Source organism: Ornithodoros turicata, chromosome 4 (assembly GCF_037126465.1).
Source record: "Ornithodoros turicata isolate Travis chromosome 4, ASM3712646v1, whole genome shotgun sequence".
NCBI classification, from domain to species: domain Eukaryota; kingdom Metazoa; phylum Arthropoda; class Arachnida; order Ixodida; family Argasidae; genus Ornithodoros; species Ornithodoros turicata.
The window spans coordinates 23,162,461-23,179,421 of record NC_088204.1 but is presented as its reverse complement, the minus strand read 5'-3'; the positions used below and the strand labels follow the sequence as shown (position 1 = coordinate 23,179,421).

General features: G+C 47.7%; 3 protein-coding genes across 5 annotated transcripts in view; 2 read left to right on the top strand and 1 right to left on the bottom strand.

Moving 5' to 3' along the window:
• LOC135391326 (uncharacterized) overlaps positions 1-5,787 on the top strand; it is a 156,660-nt gene extending 150,873 nt beyond the window's left edge. Inside the window, exon 7 of the mRNA XM_064621565.1 lies at positions 5,448-5,787. Within this exon, the coding sequence (XP_064477635.1) occupies positions 5,448-5,477 (30 nt within the window). The 3' untranslated portion in view covers positions 5,478-5,787. The remainder of the gene's footprint in view (positions 1-5,447) is intronic.
• LOC135391325 (uncharacterized) overlaps positions 1-16,961 on the top strand; it is a 686,593-nt gene that overhangs the window by 289,328 nt on the left and 380,304 nt on the right. The window lies entirely within an intron of this gene.
• Positions 14,884-16,961, bottom strand: part of LOC135391323 (uncharacterized protein KIAA2013 homolog) — a 149,690-nt gene continuing 147,612 nt past the window's right edge. For both annotated transcript variants that reach the window (XM_064621558.1, XM_064621559.1), the window contains one exon: positions 14,884-15,437. In XM_064621558.1, the coding sequence (XP_064477628.1) occupies positions 15,241-15,437 (197 nt within the window). In that variant the 3' untranslated portion in view covers positions 14,884-15,240. The remainder of the gene's footprint in view (positions 15,438-16,961) is intronic.

Below are 16,961 nucleotides of genomic sequence, written 5' to 3'. Positions count from 1 at the left end.
TTGTCGCGTTTTTAGCGTTTTACGTCTAAATAAGCGTCAAAAATGCTGTAAGTGGTATTTTAAGCGATTCATTTCTGAGAGTGTATGAAGGCAACAAAATATGGGTTAGACAAAGGCGAAAACACGCAGGACCAAGTGTTTTCCCCCCTCTGACATGTAGCCTACTTTGTCTCCTTTCGCAGTGGTGCTATCAATGAATCTTGCTTCTTTCTAGGAACAACATTCTAAGCATACACGAACATAGAAACATGAATATGAGACAATTGATGTTCTGAGACTGGAACACATACAAAGGACAAATACATACAAAGCCTCAAGTGCCTAAGACGAAAGATGGATTAAGGATGAAAGATGGGAGTTGCTCTACCAATTGAGCTAAGCTAACACATCTCCTGAGCGACTTCCAAGGGCGCGTCATCTGAAGAGCCAAATCGGCCACTCTCTCTCACTCATCCCCCCTTTCACTCTTACATTTTTCTCACTCATACACACATTCATAGACGACCGGATCGACGCAAGCGGCGAATGTTGAACAATTGATGTTCTGAGGCTGGAACACATAGAAAGGACAAGTACGTACAAAGCCTCAAGTGCCTAAGAAATTAAGAAGGAAAGATGGAAGTCACTGAAAAGGTTAGCCAGTTACCAAGCTGGAGAAGTCGCTCGGGAGGTGTGCCAACTTACCTCATTTGGTAGAGCCCTGGACCGGTAATCCAGGAGATGTGGGTTCGAATCCTACAGCTGGCTAACCTTTTCAGTGACTTCCATCTTTCATACAGAAACATGAAACTTTCCTAAATGTGAACGTGAAAATCGCCAACTGTACAGACATGTGAGCCTTCTTCTTCGTCTACCCCCTCCCCCACCCCCTTTCGTCCCTTCCCCAAGCAACGTGCCGCCGATCCAGACAGGCAAAATCCGCTCAAAATCCTCACGTAACCGCCGCTCCCCCTGTACAGACCGTCAGTCTGCCGGGGATGAGAGGGTGGGTTATGGGGCTTGTGAGCCCCATCAGTAGCACTTTCAAGGTCTCTATTATAAGCACGTATCAACGACACCGTCTCCGGAGTCGCCTCTTGCACTTGCCTTGCCTTATTTATATATTTTTCACGGCGTCCATGTTATCTGGAGCGTGCACAAACCGCTGATGGTGATTACACAACATCGCTGCGTTTGATACCAGGTTCAGCTACTCTTTGTGTAACTGAAGATGCAACTGTATTTCGCCCCCGGCCTCCCCGCACCCAGTACCCATGGTACACACCCTGACAAATGTTTACGGAACACGCGAGCTGTGGACTTTGTCCTCAGCGCACCACCCTATAGCGGCGGGTGGAAGCAGGCTTGCTCACTCGAGTTCAGAGGACTGGAGGACTGCAGGGGAAGACGCGAAACACACAGCGGCTGTAATCAATGAAGCGATGATGGAATATCGACGCTACTGCTGTGTGTCGCTAACAGCGCAATCGCCCTCGCCTCTGAACGATTGAACAAGCCCGTTGGCCGTTGTAGTGCCTACCTGTACATCGCCTTGAAACGAAAGATCTTCCCCGTGGTATATGCAGACAATGCTCCACCGATTACGCACGGGATCTGCGTTCACGAACTCGCAACTGTTCAAGATCGGCTCCAGGGAGGACTCCAGTTGCGGACACTGTAATCATCCGGAGACTATCGCGCATATCCTGACAGAATGCCGTGCATACTATGCGGGAAACTCATCTTCCCCACGCTAGGCCTGGCATACTGACGGACGTCCTCTTCCCCGAAGGTTCTTGTGCCGAACGACTTTCAAAAACTCGTGGCCTCGTGCGCTTTCTTCAAGAAACGGGCCTAGCGGAAAGACCACTCTAGTGCACCACTCACCTACAGTGTGCCTCCGTCCCATCAGTATCGGTCATCCTGCCTATATGCATCACTTTGAACTCCTCGACTCCCCTCTCCCACTTTCCTTTTTTTGGCTATAGTCGTGACGATGCCCACTTGAGTGCGGCCAACAACGGCAAGCTACCTTGACCCCCCCCCCCCCCCCCCCCTTGAAACCCATGAAAATCCTTCAATCTGAAAATCTTCTGTATCTCAGGCCTGGGAAGCATTATGTAAAGTCCTGCTTTTTCTCCAATCCAAGCATGTTGTTGACCTGCAATACCCAAAAGCCCTTTCAACACCTCACCTGCACACATTTAAACACCGTGTCAATGATGAGGACAGCGCCCAGTAGGTCTCTGTATAGGTCTCTGTACCAGCGGCTCTCGTGCTGAGGGCTTTCTTTTAACATTTCCGAAGTAGTACAAGACGACCCATTTAAAGGTGTACCATTCAATCGACCTTCGCTAAAAACAGTATAGTGAGAATTGACAGCACCAAAAACGCGACAGAGATTAAATAAACCAGCTAAATAGATAGCAATAGGACCATCCGCACGTCTTCCCGAGGAAAAATCTCTGATTGGACTGCACAACATGGGGAACAGGATGCATAATGATTTCAGCGCACTACCTCCAAACAAAAAGGGGACAACGACTGGACCATAACAATGACAACTGTCTTGGCCTGTCATATTCAGACTAAAAACTGACTGAAAAACTGAAAACAGACGCAAGCCGTAGCAAAAGTTCCCAGAAGATAAATACCGTTGACCGCATCTTTTTCGGACAAGCAGATTTTTACAGTAGTTAATAACACGTGAAATCCTCTATGTCTCCTGTTCCTGACAATAAAGTTTACATGGCATGTAAAGTTAAACTACATAGCACGAACGTTGTTACAAATCGCTCCTGTTACAAGTTCCTTACAAGGCCCACTACCGATGCATCCGTAATGTCTGACGCAGCGGGCGTGGCCTTTTACGTTGCCGATACAGACCATGAACAGGTCTACAAACTGCCCTACCCCATGTCGTCCACGGAGGCTGAACTGTTCGCCATTCTTACTGCCCTAGAATATATTACTGACTTGCCACCTGGGAAATGGGTCATCCTCACCGACAGCAAGGCGTCTCTCCTCCGCTTGATGTCGGCCCGCTCCAACCTCATACAGGGTATACCCAGCTTGATCATTCAGAGGTATGACGGACTCCGTGCCAATGGTCATGCTTTGTCCCTTCAGTGGGTGCCCGGTCATGTGGGCCTGACCGGTAACACACGCGCAGACGCGGCTGCTAGACGAGCCGCCGCAGCTGTTACTCCTGCCACTGCACGTCCACCACTTACGCTTTCGGCTTGCCATTCAGCTATTCGCCGCCGGTGTGCAACCCGTGCCCAAGCATTTAGATCTCAAGCCGTCGCCTACAACAGTCACGTGCAGTCCATCGACCCCTCGGTTACCTTTTTCATTGCGTGTCGCTGCAGTCGTCAGGACGAATCATTGCTGCACTGCCTCCGTCTCAACGTTGCCCGCACCCCATTGCTCCTGTACAAAATGGGCCAATCCAGCTCCCCCTTGTGTTCCAGCTGTGGCGAGGTGGGCGACATTGCTCATTGTCTTCTGCACTGCCAGCAGCACATTCCCCAACGGCAAGCTCTCCATCGCCGTCTAATACAGCTGGGCTACAACACACTGTCCATGGCCACCCCATCACCACAGCCCTGCTCCGCTTCTTAAATGACTCTGGCCTTGCGTCTGCCCTCTGACTGGACGTTCTTCGAACTTTCCTTTGTGCCTGTGCTGCACTGCACTGCGTGCCTGTTTTTCTGTCATCTTTTCCTTTCTTTTATTTCTTTTGTTTATTCTCAGTTCCTTTCTTCATCTTTCTATTAGCTTATTTTTTATTTTTCTTTCCTTTTCTCTCTCGGAATAGCAAGCTGGCAATAGCCTGGCTGACATTTCCGTTTTCTTTGTTTTTTCACTCTATTAAACATATCCCCCCCCCCCCCACTCCCAATTATTATATTGTTCACAAGGCGCTTACTAGTGAGTTCGCTGTTGAGTGCTGTAGTCACGGTACCAGGAAGTGCCTGTACGTTGCACGGCTTGTCCGTGACAGAAGAAATTTACGAAGATAACGGGCTGCCGTGATCATGATACCCAATACGTTCTGTAAGTAGGTCGTAGCAGTCACTGCAGCTCTTTAGTTTCCGTCTCGCCCCACGGGGTACGACATTATCGGTCCCTCTCCCATACAACAGGGTAACATTACGGCGTTGAGGCACCCATGGATCCTTCTGTGGATCCATGCCGGCCAAGGAATACCCCCCTTGCTGCTCTCTTGTGGTGTCTTGAAACTGTACCCTATCATTTGACCAGAGGCAAAGTGTCGTACGGTCGCGTTCGTTTATTCAACTCGTTCGACTCGCGAGTCGCAGTCGTGACGCATGAGAGCCACGTATGTCATCCGCTCCAGCGACCCACATCGAGAGGAGAGTCGGTGGGAGTCCACTCTCGAGCACCTCGCTCAATACTCAAATTTTAGAACGGGACTGATCGTCATAGGGATGACATCAGGAGAGCCGCTGTGCGGCGTTTTCGTCTACCAAGAGTCGACTCTCTCGACCGGAGCTACTACAGCTACAGCGCGGGAATAATTTTGCCAAGTGCTTATGCAACGGCAGCCGCGTGTTTACCCTAGAGCACTGCACGGGCCCGTGCTTACCCGAAAGCCCGCGGGCCGGGCCGGGCCGGGCTCGAGTTTCAGACCCCGGCCGGGTACGGGCTTGACAACGCCGGCCATGGCCGGGCATGTACGCGAACATATTTCAGGAGACTGGACAGCTGCCATTATTCATGTCACTTTTTGTTTCATTGGGTTTGGAGATATCATGGTATTCTCATCTGAGAACTACCAGTTTTTTTATATGTGAACATGCTGATTTCGTGTAATGGGTCTGGATCTCACACGTGCACTCACACACATTTGGGGACGATAAGTGTGGCGGGCGCGCTGAGATGTTTGCCGATAAGACGAAAGGAGTTGGGCGATTTGGGCAACAGAAGGAGCGTCCTTCGCTTCACTCAAGCAAGAGAGTAGCAGCCGTTCTGACATATTTCGTTCGCGTGAGAGTCCGTCACGAGGGTCAGTTAGGTTAGGTGTTCTTACATATTCGGTTCGCGTGAGGGTCCGACACGAGGGTCAGTTAGATTAGGCGTTCTGACATATTTCGTTTGCGTGAGAGTTCGAGAAAGGGGAACTAACACCGGTGCATGCGCAGTAGAGCGGAGGTCAGTCTCTCTTGAACCGCAAGGTGCAACCGGGCATGAGCATGGAAACAGTCAGGTACGGGCTGGGCCCGGGCCTGCGGAGTCGGGCCCGGGCTGGAAATCTATAGAAGACGTCGGGCCCGGGCCGGGTGCGGGCGGTACCAGCCGGGCATGGGCCGGGCACGGGCCTGAAAATTAGGCCCGTGCAGTGCTCTAGTTTACCCCGTGCGCATGTTTTGAAAGTGAAATTCCTTACAGAAGTGCCGTGAAATGCGAGAGAATTAATTGTGATTTTCTTTGTTTGTACGCAGCAAACCGGCAGCCGTTCAGGAAAGGAATAAACGAGGACACACGAGGGCTGAAGCACAGCCGGCGACCGCGACCTGCAGTCCTCGTATATTCTGTAACGTCCGGACATGTGCCACAACACCCAAGAGTTCATTTACATTTTTTTCCCTGTCAGTTTCTTTATCTCTCTCCGTTTTATTAACAGCCCCTTGTCTGCACGCTTGTCGCAAGGGTGACAGGGAAGAGGAGAGAAACGGGGAATGCTGATAAAGAAATATAATAAACCTGGCGACCTCTTGGTACGTCTGACACGTGTATGTGCGGTTTTGTGTGTTCATTAAAATAAAACGACTTCGTAAAGCAGCCATGATGTGACGCGTTTTTTGTCTCTCCCACTTGAATAATTTTGGGACAGCTAGAACTGCGTGCCCATAAAAGTTGAGTGACCACGTTTAAGGCCAGGATTATCACGATCCTTATTGGAAACGTATGCCGAAGACATATACTTTTCACAAATGCTGCTCTAGGAGTCACGCTCTTTCTTTTCATAATTTCCCTTTCTAGAATTTCAAGGTGTACTTCCTCCAGGAAAGATAAAAAATCTTAAGAATTGTAGATCTTATTTATAATCGAAATCCAAGGGCCATAAGACATTTGATGTGTATAGATTGCTACACAGCCCAAAAGATGCCGTGCCTTAGCTGCAGGATGCACATGAGTATGCCAACGCGGAGCACTATACACGCGACTTCATCCGTGTATTCATAAGAGCGGCATTACCCAGAATATTCCAGCGGAAGACGTGCAAAACGTCATAGCTTTCGTTGTCCCGTGAGTACGATGTCATGCCCCTTCGAGCTCATTTAGCCACTGGGAATATCCTACGACTCAGCCACAAGATATTCCATAGCAGAAGACAGGGCCAATGGTGTCGTCTTCTCTATACGCTACTCAAGATATTCTGGCACCGTGTGGATGCTCAACGTAAGGTCCAGTGGAACTTCTGCCCTGTGAACACTTTCTTGCTCTTTTCTTCCACTAGAATATTCCATGGATCGTCTGAATAGACGCGAAGTACATTCCTATTCTATCTATGAAGGTAGACATGAGCAGTGGTTGCGCACACGGGACATCTCAGCCCAGCTTATGCCAGATACACCGACACACAATTTCTTCCACAGGAATATCTTCTTCGAGGTATGTTGTCATCAATCAGGAGAGCTACCTATGGAAGTAGGCTAATTTAAACAAACAGGAACTCTACCAGCGCACTATTCTGAAAGGCAGGATAACAATGCTCCTAAGGGAGATTGCTGTTTGTACGGGCTATACCATGCGAACAATCCATGATATACGGGAGAGTCGCGGCGCAGGACAGTACAAGTATAGCAAACTGGCTAGAACAGAATGTGCCACTCACCCTGATCATAGCAGATGATGCGAGTAGAGCACAGCCAGAGCACTCGACTGGACTGAACACGGCGTGCTCCCTGGTGATCAGCGCCCGTAGTCCAGCACCAACTGCCTGAAACAGACCTAAACCCCCGCAGTTGGGGGTCACCGAAGGCCAACCACCACCGGCGTATCCAAATTTGGAAATTTATTTCCGCAATCAGACATGCCAGCTGCTTCCGATTCTTTGCTGCAACCGGCAACGGTTTCATGAACCTTACGGTGGCCCATTCGTCCCACGGAAGCTCAAAAACAACCGCCATTCTGTTCTGACACTGAGGTACAGTGCCCTAGAAGAGTACCGTAATTTCACGCGTATAAGCCGCACCGCAGATAAGCCGCAGGACGCGTTTTTTGGGACGTTTTGAAAATTTTCTGGCAGATAAGCCGCACCCGCAGATAAGCCGCGGGCAGTACGAGACGACTGATTTGTGCGACAAAGGAGACCATAGAGAAGGCCATACACCCTGTGGTCCATACTCCGGGATCGGCACAGTGTACAACAGAGGAGGTCAGTTCTGGAGTTCTACCAAGATCGGATTGTGCCCTTGTCGGTTGTTTTTCGTGTGCTGATGGGTCAGTGATCATCCAGAAGACGTGAATCACTGTCACTACTTTCCTTAAAGCTGCTTGGGGGAATGCACCAGGAAGATCAATCTACTCGAATGTGGACCCGTCCCTGTTACGCACTGTTCGTACATCGGCAGGGCAGTGCTGTTCCAGAGACACTGTCGGCCCTTTCGTTAAAATCGGCGTATGGGGAAAATACCAGGAAAAAATAGTCATCAGATAAGCCGCACCGGTGGATAAGCCGCAGGGCGCCCATGAGAAAAAAAATCGCGCATAAGCCGCGGCTAATACGCGTGAAAATACGATATAGTGGAAAGAGCGGAACCGGTTTCAGCCCGATAGCTGAGGAAGGACAAGCGGACGGCCGCTGCTGGATCTCCTGGCGCTGCTGTCGAATTCCCGAGGATTGCGTGGTTTGCGTGATGCTTTGGTGACTCCGAAAGAAGGCGATGTTTGACGCATCAAAATAGTGAAGCTTCCTGTAAATTTTGCCGGTATTTGAGTGTGCTAGTCCTCGATGGAGAAGAAGAAAAAGAAGTTAGAGACGCATTGCTTCGCGCCCCGTTGCAAGACTGGCTACCCGGGTAGCTTTCTGTCGAGCTTAAAACAGCTGTGGGCTTAAGGGTCACCATTGCCAGCACGCTATCCGTGATGGTAAAAGTTCATCGTGACATCACGAATTCAAGATCCGCTTGACAACGTTTTTGGTATCGTGAGGCAATTCTCAGGCTGCCACATCCAACACCACAACAGTTTTTGATAACTGTTTCTTGCCTTAGCTTTTACAGTATGGCAAAATCTGTTGCAAATGGAAATGCGGAGCCTGGTGTGTTAGATGCTCTGCTCAGTACAAACGGCATAGAGGAATACAATTGCGCCAAGCAGACCCTGATAGACAAGTTCGTTGGAGATGGTGACCTCAGCAGCGCCGAACTTGTAATTGAAAAGTCAACAGACCATGTCGCATATGTATCCTGAAGAAGCGAACTGAGACTAATGTTTTATATAGCTGGCTATGTTGCCAGAAAATTCCTGTCTAAATCAAAGTGTGACATGTGTAGAAAGTTGTTGCTTATAGTGACAAGAATGATGTACAGAACCTGCAGGCAGCTCAGCTGACTCAGCTGAAAGATAAGGGGGGCCTGTTGTATCCATCAGGCTTTATGCTTAGGTTCGTGGAAAATTTGGAAAACGTGTTTACCAGCTGCTTCAGTATGCAGGAACTTCACCATGAAAGCATTATGGACGTCATTGCACTTCTTCATAGAACTCGACAGGATGCCATTGGTTGCACTGAACATAGCAAGCAACTGAGTGCTGAAGTTTTATGGCATTTTATGTCACCACTAGGCTTCACTTTTTTGTTAAGTCACTGAATCGAGCCAAAGTGCAGAAACGCGACTGTGCAAAATATCTGAAGCTCAGTCGCTGCACATAACTTGTCATTTTTACCTGCCAGTAATTAATTTTGTTCTTCACATTATGTGCATCCAATGTTACATTTAATTGCAGTTTCATTGTTTTTTTGTATATTCATACTCTGTGGTCGTTATAATCTTGTGTCTTGTACTTATCAGCCAACTTTACATCGTCATAGCCTGCGATCATTCCATACCTGAAAGCATAAACCTGTCTCCCTCATTGCGTGTGCTTCCTGTTTTATGTGACATATGCCGGTAGACTGTGTCGTGTAGTAAAGTTTTTGAAAGAAGTAACAAGGAATAATTCACAGAGAGACACGCACACACAAATAACAATCCTAGGAAGTGCGATAACCCAATACGCCGGCGCCAGTTTCTGCTCGGGGTAACTACGCCAGCGCCCCACAGCGGCATCCGGCTCAAGAGCCTCACAGAGGGAGCGTCGCATTTTCCACTTCAATCTTCTAGGGCACTGTAACTGAGGGAAGCAGTGCTCTGGAGACTCCGAGATGCCACACGACGTGAGTGATCCGTGCGACCACAGGGGTGGCATCCAATGCACAGGGTGCCCTACAATACATTCGACCAACGCCTTGCTTGATTCGACCGCGTTGATTCGACCCATAGCCGGCGTTCACACGGGGCAACTTTTCCCAGCAACTCGAAGCAACTCAAACCAACGTCTTTTGAGCAATTTCGAGTCCGCGTTCACACGCAGCAACTCTGTAGCTCCGCCCACAAGCAACCTTATGGCGACCGGACAATGTGGGTTCGAATCGAACTGGTGGAATCTTTTCTTTAGCTGCTGTTTATCAAATTTCAGTCAGTTTTATTACTCCAATAGATCATTATTGCCGTCCAGAAGTGGCAACTGATATGTTTCCGTGAAGTTCGTAAAAAAAGAAAAAGTTATCTTTAGCTGCACCTCCAGGATTTGAACCTATGAACCCACGAACGAAATCCACAACGCCATCGGGAGTCACGTGGCAATGCTTCCCTCTCTGATTGGCCGATGCACGAGCAACTTCTCAAGTTTTCGGTCCGGGAGCGATTCGCAGCAACTCGGAGCAACTCGAGTTGCTGGAGGTTGCCGGCTGACAGCAACTCCAAAGTTGCTCATAGTTGCTGCAAAAAGTTGCCCCGTGTGAACGCTGCCATAGAGATAGCGTGCGGGTCGACGCCATCTTGTCGTGGCCTGAGAACATGGCGGCGCCCATGGTCGGCAATCAAGCCAGATGTAAACAACGCGATTTCTGCCTCTGCCTGTCATTTTATAACTTCGTTTGCCTCTAGCGGGCTTTCGTAATTAGCTTACATCATACTGGAAGCAAATCAAGTACAGGAGGACAGCCATATGTTTCCTTACAGTTCGGATAAAATAAGACGTTCACACCGCCAAGCAAGACAAACGAAGTCCTCTTCTGGGGATGCGGATTTCTTCTTCGCACAATCGCTTCTGTTGTTTACGAGAGTTGCTCATTGAAGACTTCAGTAACATGATCAATAACATCAATTAAGGACACAGTTTCCACCTTTGAATGGTGCAACGAAATCCAGACAAGGATGACTGCTGGAACACAGAAAAATGCGCAAAACCAGTCTAAACTGCAAATAAACAAACAAGGGCCTCTAAAAAAAATAGACAGCGTGTAAACGGTAGAATAAAATGAACATAGCACAGAACTGCGAGTGTATTATTTGCACAGTGACACAACTAAACCTGACTAAACCGAACTTCACTATTTACACAGCATGATTGGCATACACAACATCTACAAGGCTCAGGAGGACAGAAAAGTAGCCCACGTGATACAGAATAAAAAAAATATTTTGTTGCAGTTGACAGCTTTAGCTATATAACTATACAAAAACGTGGTACTATTTACAAACCACAATGACATGACTTATCAAATGTATCGAATGATACACCTTCTGCAAGTATTGCCTACTGCTCTTTGAATTGGGTAAGCTTTGTGAAAAGCTGGCGACACCTGCGCTTATGCAGCTCCTCTGTACGTGTCTTGGCTGCATGACGCATATGTATACTTAAATACCTCTGGGCAACAGACCTTATCAAGTGAAAAAAGTGATTTTCAAGGCAGGTCTGTTCAAGCATGTGCTCACTCCGTATTGGGCTAAAGACACTGCTGTCCAAAGTGGACTCCATAACCTGCAAGAGTACCCTTTGCAGAAGGGTGTTTGACGATATGCCCTCTTGAAGGAGAGCCCTTCGTAACAGCTTTTCCGCTTTCCTACAGATTGTGATATCGTCAGATGGTACCGAAATTCACCGTACTTGTCCTTTCGCTGCATGAGAGAATGGTGGATGGAAGACATGGGCACAGTTAGCTGGGAGATGCATGTTTCACAATTCAAATATTCTTGTAGGCGGCATGCTATATGTCCCGCAATGAAAACAATTATTCTGTCCCCAAAAATGGTTGGCTCCGTTGGGTCCGAGAAGTAGTAATGGTCGGGAAGGTCATCTTGGAGAGTTCCTTCAGCTGTGTTGCTTCGTCCTCTCGATGATCTATCGATGATTTATAACATCTTCTGAACGAGGTTGTGTCACACTGCTGACGTGAAGTATTGAGACATTTTCAAGTGGAAGGCAGTTCCCCTTTTCAGATGCTTCTACTTCGGTATTAACAGTCAACCTTTTGTAGGCTGCTTCGAATTGTCTTGCGGTTGGGTTGTTGTTGTAGCCGCCATGTGATCTTATCAAACCAAAGAAGAGTTCAAGGTGGTCTTGGCTGACCCTGTGTGTGGGAAGATGCTTGACAAGAAACTTGGAAAGAAGGAAGTCATGGAGCTGAATGGTACTATTGCAGCACACAAGGAAGCCAAGGAATCCGGTTTTTCGGTTTGTCTGAACAAGAAGTGGCCCAGATTTTCCACATTCACTTTTACGAAGAGCACGTATGTAGGATGTAGCCATCTTGAACATTAATCGGGCATCTTCAATACTTCCAGGACACAGCGGCTTCTTCCAACATTTCTGGCGAACATTTACAGAGTTTAGGACGTCAAATACGTTGTTAATTATCCTCAAGAACCTCTCAGTCCCTTTAGTGTTTTCAAATCCAGGTACACCCATGTCTCGACACTCACTTATGGCATCTGCAACTGATGTGCTGAGAAGCTCTGCAGCAAGGCTGACCCTCATGACCCGTTGTTGAAAATGTACATGTGCTGTTCGTAGTCTATTTGCTGCATGAAGTCCCTCTTTCTGCTGGATTGAGTGAAGGGCTTCTATGTGCTTCCACGATATTTCATGCCCATCTTCGTCGACAAACGACTTGAAGTGGCAGAGTGCGTTCCTCACCAACTTCAACATATGGCACGCATCAAGAGAAACACTTATAGGCATCGCCGTGTTGGGGTGTGGAAAGCTTGTGCGTAAGGTGTCGTACTGCAGTAAGCAACGAAGGTTTTGAAGCATAGATAGGTTGGCTGTAGCACCATTGCAGGTTAGGGAAACAACTGTTACGCCAGTGTCGTGACAAAGCGACAACCCTTCGAGCACAAGGTTACTTCGTTGTTCTCCGGTAATCCCATCAACCAGAAAGTAGCCAATGGGTAACTTCTACTGTTCACTCAGTGCAACGAGCAGCATCACGAAAGCCTCTTTGGCAACTACGCTGGAATCTTCACAATTTGGCCCGCAGCTGCATACCCATACGTCCTCCTCCCATCCCACTCAATGTGTCTTCTAATAGTCATTTTGTCAACCATAAGGCTGCACGCAGTTTGTACTCCTTTCTTTGAGTTAGTCACAGCCTTCATTTCCAATGCGGACAGTGCTTCCTTTGAAAACCCTGCTTCTCCATCGATCGGTACCACTTTTTTATAGCGCGTGGATAGGGCAAGCATGTGTCAAATGTTTTACGCACGTAGTTGTAGGCACGCGGTGAATAGAAATGAAGGGTGAGTGCAAAGGCACGCAACTCAGGGCTATACTGATGTGGCAAACCGGTTCCTCCGCACACCTTCCCCAAGCCAGGGGATACGGTGGCTCCCCCTTCATCCGTGAGGGTCTTCACGAATGGACCTCTGACCTCATCCGTGAGATTACTCACGAAAGACCTCATGACCTCATCCGTGAGGTTCCTCACGAAGGGCCTCACGGCCTCATCCGTGAGGTTCCTCACAAATGGCCTCAACTGTGCGGTTCCTCACAAAGGGCCTCACGGCCTCATCTGTGAGGCTCCTCATGGAATACGTTGTACCCTCACGTATTGATGGCCTGATGACGACTGACCTCATGAGGGCCCTCACGGTGCGCCTCATGAGGGACAGTGCCTCACGACTGTCCTCATGAGGATCAGCGTGTTCTGGCCTCACTCACCCTCACCTCATAGTCCTGAGATGAGGGTGAGGCGTCCTCATGAGTGAGGCCGCCCAGCTATGGTCGTGCGTCTGTTAAGCAGTGCGCAAGTGAACAATAAAGTATGATTAAGACACCAGGTTTGCCGCGATTCCGCGAAATTTCACGAAATCCTTCTTCTGGCACATAATTTCGCGGAATCCTTTATTTGCTCGAAATTTCGCGGCGTTCTGCACGGAATTCCGCGGAAATCGGACAGGGTCGAAGGACGCGATTGGCGCATTGTGGACAGGTAGTACAGGTAGTACCACTATTTCGCTCACGCGAAATAGCGGTAGATAAGAGCACGTGCTGCGCACGCTCGCAACTGCTTCAATGTATACGGACACTTCGACATGCGCACTCGCGGTTTTTACGCCATCGCATATTTTTTTTTTTTAGTTTGGCCACGGTCCCTTGAAATCCATCAAGGGACCGTGGTTTAGCTCTAAAATGACAGAAAAGCAAAAAAAAAAAAAAAAAGAAATCGCGTAATTTGCACACTCCCGTTTTCGTGCGCGGATACTGGCATGCGATTACCTTTCGCAACACCGTCAGTGCTACCGAAGATATATTGCGGGGATTTTGTTTGATTTGCGCGAGCGATGGACCGCTGACGCGATGGAGGATACTGTCACTTGAATTACAAAACGCGGAAAGAAACGATGGACAAGCCTTACAGCACGACATGACAAAGTTTGCGAACATAACGTGGTTGCCAAGTGCGGACTAATGGCGTCTTGCAGCAGCGTCTTGACGTATTTCACGACCCCTTTTTTTGCCTCCCGACCGTCGGCGGTTGCGCGCTATTTGGGTGCTTCTTTCGGGCTCGCGTAACGCAGTGATAACGTCAGTATCGGCCCTACCGACAGCCTATATGACCTGCATACTAAATTTTTGAAATTTTGAATATCGTAACGAACGTTTCCGCGCATTTTGCGCATCCCTAAATTTTGCGATTTTTTAGGAAGAAAAAGTGCGCAAATTAGAGTGCTTGCCCCGAATTTAGCGTATTTCGATCTAGTATTTGTCAGTTTCTATAAACTATGCAGATACTGAAATATCTTTCAGCAGGTATAAAATGATTTTAGCTGACAACAGCATTCGCTGTCAGAGGAGATCACAAGGCATCATGTAATGCTGAAGTTTATAAAATACTTGTACCCACATTATGCAAGAAAACAGTGTTCCCGCTTCAAGCAGCCGCTGACTCCTTGCCGCGGACAATCGCGGAATTTACAAGTCGGTGCCGCGGAATTTGGAATTTGCCGCGGCAGAAAACGAGGGGCTTTAAGTATGACATCGTCGTCTCTGCTTGCCATGCTCCAGCCCTCACATGGTATCCTGAGGATGAAGATGGTAGCAGCATCTTCCTGGTGCGCGTTACAAGCTTGAGCTTCATAGCGTGCTGATTACCTTTTCAATTTCAGTTGGCTTGTTGGTTCTCGCCGAAAGAAAGTTTCCTTGAGCCAGCATTACAATGATAATGTTGATGAGTCCTGTTTGAGGAGCATAAGCAACCATGATGACGATGCACCAGATGATGGTGCTTCAATACGGTAGACAAAGAGAGAAATAAATAATAATACTCGGCTAAATAAATTCTAGTAACAAATAAACATGTACAATAAACGCAAGTCATACAAGCAGTGCGAAAAAAAAATTAAAGCTCTAATTCATTTTATACTGTACAGTGCTCATCATATCATATCATCATGATGTAATTAATTGTGCTTATCTCATTGTCCAGTACAGACTCTGATAGTTGTTGTCCACAACGGACATCGCCAGAGATGACGGGAGCTAAGACACTCTTGCACCTCACAAGAAAAGGTCACCCATTCCCGATGGCTGTGGTAGCAGGACATGCGTTCCAGGCACATTGAGGATCAAGTCAAAAGTTCGTCACCTTCACCAGTTTCATTGCCTTCATGTGCACGCTGCCTTTAAAAAGTTAAATCTTGAAGAAGTCACCCACGAATGCCGTTATCTCTCTACCGATCTCTGCTATGCAAGGTACCTTGCACGTGATGTCTTCTCATTTGAGGGCTGAGTGCCACAGTACTCGTTATAGATGAGCTTTGCAAGAAATAGGTGGAACACAACAATAAGGAAGGCGATGGATACCCAGAAGAGTGCAGGCAGGCCTCCTAGTTGGTGTCCGTGCCTGTGCAGTGCTATCACATGATGCTCATGTGGTGGTGCTGGAAACAAGATGTTTTATTTATTATTTGGAAATGAGAACTTATAATGAGAAAAGAGGAGTGAAATTCTGCACTTCTTTGGGTAAATGCATTAAAAAAAAGTTATGTTCAGAAGAATACTGTCAGGGCCATTGGAAGGTTGGGACAAAGGGGGCGATCACCCTCCTTGGGGTCATGCTGTGGGGGCGTCGACCCCTTTCATGCATAGAGATAGGACAGGGGGCCAGATATTCTGCTGTAGGGCATATTTTTACAGGATTTGCATGTTCATCAGCACAAAATTTGATTATTCTAGGTAAAATTTGTTAAGTAAGAAGAGTATGTTCTTGCCATGAATATATTTACTAGTAAGCATTACTAGCCCACTGACACGAAACACATTCCAAACCTAAATATGGCTATATCTGATTCGTATTACATGAGTCAGATATATAGAGAGACAGACGATTGCCTAAGTACTAACTGAATGCAGTAAGGTGAAGCTGTTTTCTATAGCAGCATGCAGTATTTACTCGCATAATCTGCGCATTTTTGTACAAAAAAATTACGCAAAGGTTGGGGCGCGCAAATTACGTGAGGCATTAACAAGACGACTTGAGAAACATGTGAATAATACAGCAGAATCTCGATTATACGAATCTCACGGGGTAGCAGAAAACATTCGTATCATCCGAAATTTGTAGCAAAAGAATTACACCAAAATAGAGATTTAGGCAAGAAAATAGACAGTGACTGTTCACTTTCCATTACTGTCAGCGAAAGAGGCCGGTCATAACGATTTTCTCTCTTCATTTTTGGTCATTGCTGCCGGAATTTGCAAGATGATTCAAGGTGGCCAGCACGTGCTTTCCACGCTTTTTCTAAAGCCAGCTTGTCGAAAAGCACGCGTGCGTTAGGTGAAGTCGCCTTGCGGAATGCTGACACGAGCTTTCCAGATAAGTTGCATCCACGTGTTCGTTGTTTTCCTAAGCCAGAGCGACGTCAAACAGCTTCGCGGTTCATTGTTGCGAGGTGGGTAAAAAGGTCAAAACATAGATAACGTTCCGTGCACGGAACTAACTTAACGGAACGGAACTAACTTAAGGCGGTGCATCAGAGCCGGCACTTCGTCGTCTACAATCGAGGGATGGCGCAGCGAGCGAAATGGTTCGCGCAGACACCGCTTCACAACATTTTGGCGCTTGCTTGGAAATACGGTACCGCTGATGTAACGTCTTCCTTTTGTGTTATTTTTGTTTTCTCTTGGCGCGCGACGGGTCAAGCGAAATCTTGTGCAAACATATGACCACTCGTGCTCACCCATGCCAAGTCCAACACTGTAAACACGCATATCGCGCTCATCCAGACGGAACAATTAGTGGCGCGGCTTTTGAATGCGCACAGGCTGTCCAGCTGTCTCCTGAACTTCTTCGTCGATCTGTTGCTGTTCTGTGCTGTGTTGTTCTCGGGCGAAGGGTTAGTCACCAGTCGTTTCGTGTGATTTCTGCAATGCTTTCGCATATAATAAATGAAATTCCTCGTAAC